Source organism: Myotis myotis, unplaced genomic scaffold, assembly GCF_014108235.1.
Source record: "Myotis myotis isolate mMyoMyo1 unplaced genomic scaffold, mMyoMyo1.p scaffold_m19_p_10, whole genome shotgun sequence".
NCBI classification, from domain to species: Eukaryota; Metazoa; Chordata; class Mammalia; order Chiroptera; family Vespertilionidae; genus Myotis; species Myotis myotis.
Genome location: NW_023416314.1, coordinates 26,108,841 through 26,113,380, shown reverse-complemented (window position 1 = coordinate 26,113,380; position 4,540 = coordinate 26,108,841). Strand labels below are relative to the sequence as shown.

The following is a 4,540-nucleotide window of genomic DNA, read 5'->3' as shown; positions in this document are numbered from 1 at the left end:
GAGGTCCCTGGAATCCATAAGGTAGGAAACCATAAATGAAATAATATTTGGGAACACAGTGAAAGGATACAGTTCCATGATACTGACCCAAAAATATAGCTTCCCTGTCCAGAGGTTTCTTAATATTATGGAAAATGGTGAAGAACTTGTCAAAAGAATGTTCTCTTTCATACCACAAATGTAACATACTCAGACCTCTAGATCCCAGGATTGCTTACCCTGTCCCAAATCTAACCCCCTCTCCCAAAAATGTAATCATATGCTGGTGATTAATATGCCCTGTTTCTAATGATCATTTCTTTAAATTCATATGAATAAAATCACATAGTATACACTTTGGTGTGTACTTTCATCGCATTTAAAAGTATGTTGGTGAGCCCAGCCAGAGTGACTTAGTGGTTGAGTGTCAACCTATAAGCCAGCAGGTCACAGTTCAATTCTCAGGCATGGCACATACCCAGGTTGCAGGTTTGATCCTCAGTCAGAGGAATTACTAGTAGGAGGAAGCCAATCAATACTTCCCTCTCATCATTGATGCTTCTATCTCTCTCTCCCTCTCCTTTCCTCTCTGAAATTATATATATATACATACATACATACACACACACACACATTTAAAATTAAAGAATTAAAGAAAAGTATTTTGGAGAGATTTATGCATGCCTCTGTGTGTAGCAATTGTTTGTATTATTTTTTCTCAGGGTATTCCACTATATGATTGTACCACAACTTGGTCATTCTCCTGGAGAGATGTGTAATCGGTCCTGCAGCCCATTTTTGGATTGTTTCTCTTCCTTTTGTCGTCTTGTATGAGGACATTATATAATTTGGATATTAACCCTGTATCAATGGTAACATTGGCAAATATTTTCTCCCATATGGAGGCGTCCTTTTTCATTTTGATCATGATTCTTTTGCTGTGCAGAAGCTTTTTATTTTGACCTAGTTCCATTTGTCTATTTTCTCCTTCATTTCTGTTGCCCAATAACTAAGATTTGGAAACAGCCCAAGTGGCCATCCATAGGAAAATGGATTAAAAAAAAGCTGTGGGACATTTACACAATGGAATACTACACAGCTGAAAAGAGGGGTTTCTGAAACTTTGGGGCAGCATGAATGGACCTGAAGAATATTATGCTACATGAAATCAGCCAACTTCTTGCATTTAATTGTACTTTTTCAGACACCCCTGTCATCTATTATTATACTTCCTGATGACAGTTGAGAAATAGAGCAAAATCCAGAGAACATATCCTATGCCATGCATCATGCGTGCAGATTTTAACAAACTGAGTAAAGGACAAACCAAAACCTATGTTTTGAATGTTTTCATCATATTTAAAAATATAGTAAATGGATTTTCATGGCATAAAAGGAAACCAAAAACAAAAAAAATGGTAATATGTTTGTCTTAATTGATAGTGTATTAGGAAAAAGCCTTTCTTAGATACTGGTGTTCCCCAGCATGTAGAATGATTCCTAATCTATTTCTAGTCAAAAGTGACTAAAGGAAAAGTTAGGCCTGAGACATAGAGAGAAGGAGCAGGAAGAAATTTTACATATAAGGAACTTTGAGCTACATTTATAAAGGTCACACTTTCACCTTCATAATCCAGTAATGCCCCTACTCAGCCAATAGGTTAGGGCACATATTGCAGTAAAAGTGAGGAGGTGGCTGGGGGGGATGAGGACACATTTGTAATACCTTAACTAATAATAATAAAAAATAAAAATGAGAGAGAAAAAAAAAGTGAGGAGGTGGCAAAGACATTGCAGTGGATGTGGGTTTTAGCATGGCCAAGAAGAGGCCCTTCTGGACACTCCTATTCCTCTCTTTCCAATCATCACTACAGACTCCAGCAGCCCAATTCCAATGTCTCCCACTTTTATCTCCCAGTGATGCATCCCAGAGGTAAAAGTCTCAGCACCCCAGTCATGAAAACACTCAGATCCGGGAGAGACATTTGCACCTTGAGGACCACATCCCACACAAAGGCTGATCGAACCTCCAGGTAGGAAGACAAGTCTTAGTTCTTCCCGGCTGCAAAGTGATAGTCACTGCAAAAAGAAAAAGAAATCATGTGGACACATTGCAAAAAAGTCCTGAGGCAAAAGTTGGTCTTTTAAGATGTTACTTTATTGTGAGCTACAACAACAAGAGCAGTTTTGGTTGTCACATCTAGTGAAGTGCAGAGATGACCACAACATCTGCAGAACCAGCAAATCCCTAAAGACAGACATTTGAGCATTTGTCTAAATTTAAATGTTTATGGCCCAATGTAAGACGTATCTCACCCTGGTCAGTGTCTCAGTGTTTAGAGCTTTGGCTCAGACCTGAAGGGTCAGGGGTTTGATTCCACTCAAGGCTGCGTATCTGGGTGGCAGTTTCCATCCCTTGCACTGCATCTGTCTGGGCATTGCATCTCTTTCTCTTTCTCAGAATCTGTCTGTCTCTGACTTTCCTCCCGCCTTTGCGCTCCCTCTAAAATCTATGGAAGAAAATATGCTCAGCCTGGCCAGTGTTGCTCAGTCGGTGTGTGTCAGTCTATGACCCAGGAGGTCAAGGATCCAGTGGTGGTCAGGGTAGATGCCTTGGTTGTGGGTTTGATCTCCAGTAGGGTGCATGCAGGAATCAGCTTACGGAAGATTCGCTCTCATCGCTGATGTTTCTCCCTCTCTCCCTACCCCTTCCTCTCTGAAATCAGTAAAGATACACTTGAAAATATCATTTCTTTAAGGAAAATAATAAAACTAAAAATCTTGGGTCGAGATGCAGACTTCCCCCGACAGCAGTCGAAAACTCCACAGATTGTGCTGTCTACCAGTTGCTCAATGGCGGCAACAGTGGCTGCTGCTTCTGGAAAATCAAAGGAGTCTTACAACAGGCAGGATCTCAGGACTGCTTTGGGCACTTGTGTGGGGGTCCCAGACAGGCGCCCTGTGCTGAAGCCAGAGAGCGGTACATCTCAGCCACCAAGTGGGGATGGGATGCCACCATTGCCTGCCACCCTTCGGTCTCCAAGACACCCTCAGCATGAGAGTGGATGAAATCCCCTGCCTGAGTTTTCAGTTGATCTGCGCTGTGGAGGTCAGCCAAGGTGAGCATTTCTGCAGCATTCTCCTCAGAGAGGTGTGTGCCGAGGGCTTCCACACACAGGACCTTCAAACGCTCCAGGGCATACTTGTCAGCAGCTGCCAGCAAACCATCAGCCATTTTGTCCAGGTTCGGAGCCTTCCCCGTGTAAATGAAGCACATCATCTCCTTAAAAACTCCAGGGTCCATGTCGATTATTTCAACCCGATTCCTTTTGCTCTCCGCCATTGCATGTGCAAACATGGCCCTAAACACTGGAGAACGAGCTGCTAAGATAGCTTTGTGAGCCTGGAATTCCTGGCCAGCAACACAAAAACAGCAGTCTGTGAACCAGGAATTTTCCCAAAGTCCTCCTAGCTCATCGGCCACCTGGCACTCAGGGATCTTCACCATCTTCATGGTATTCTGGCCAGAAATGGTGACGGAATCTTGCACCACACTCACTTCACAGAAGAGGGTCAGCTTGTCATCAGGGAGAAGACTATTGTCTCCATCCAAAAGAACATCCCTACGGATGAATTTCTTGAATCCCCAGTCTTTGCCTTGTACAAAGCTATATGCCCGGTGACTCTCCAAACCTTTGATTTCTTCTCCCTTGTCATTCAGGATGGAGAGTTTGAATTTTGCCAAAAATATGCGCTTTGGAGAAGTGACCAGAAACAGGTAAAGTGACAGGTAATCTTTGGTGTCTTCATCTAGCCCTTTTGGGTATACTCTCAAACACCATTTCAGTTGATCAATGGCTTCTGATGAAAAGGTTGAACTCTGAATGACTTCACCCACTTCCTGTGGGCAAAAGCTAAAGTTACTGATGGTCCACATGTGGGAGAATTTCACTACCTTGATCTCAGTGTGGCACCAGCTCTCAGCTGCAGGGCCACTCCACATTTCTGCTGGAGGTGGCGGACTTGGAACCCTTGACATTGCAAGTTTGAAAGTTAAACAAGATTTCCAAAGTCAGAGGACTAAGATTTCTGTTCTCTTTTCACCCACGTTAAGTCAGGAGTGGGAAGATGAAGTTGTCTTGTCCAACAGGAACTCTCTCAGAGCAGGGCCTACAGCTGCTGGTACCTGTCCTTCTGCATTCGCTTCATACTCTCTACAACATCCAGGCTTTGCTTCTGAAAATAACTGTCTGAAAGATGCACCTAAAAGATAAATGCTGTTTTGCTGGCGTGGCTCAGTTCTTGAGCCACCAGGTCAGGGTATATGGCCACGTTGCAGGCTCGATCCCCAGTGTGTGGGGCTTGCAGGAGGCAGCAATTCAGCGATTCTCTTTCTTCATTGATGTTTCTATGTCTCTCTTCCTCTCCCTTTGCCTCTGAAATGAAAATAAAATAAATAAAACATAAATGCTATCATAGTAGACAGATGCTCAACAATATCTAAGATTCATTTAATAATATTTATTGAGTTTTTGGTGAGTGCCAGCCATTTCTTAAAGTG

The 4,540-nt window shown here is 42.9% G+C and overlaps 1 protein-coding gene across 1 annotated transcript; it reads right to left on the bottom strand.

The window, feature by feature from the left end:
* Positions 1-2,479: 2,479 nt before the first annotated feature.
* On the bottom strand, positions 2,480-4,018 carry LOC118662718 (speckle-type POZ protein-like). The gene has a single exon (XM_036321448.1). It carries the CDS (start codon positions 4,016-4,018, stop codon positions 2,894-2,896), a length of 1,125 nt encoding a protein of 374 aa, XP_036177341.1. The 3' UTR covers positions 2,480-2,893.
* Between the last annotated feature and the right edge of the window lie 522 nt (positions 4,019-4,540).

Excerpts from the sequence above, each read along its gene's own strand:
- LOC118662718 (XM_036321448.1), bottom strand. The coding sequence starts at position 4,018 with ATGTCAAGGGTTCCAAGTCCGCCACCTCCAGCAGAAATGTGGAGTGGC.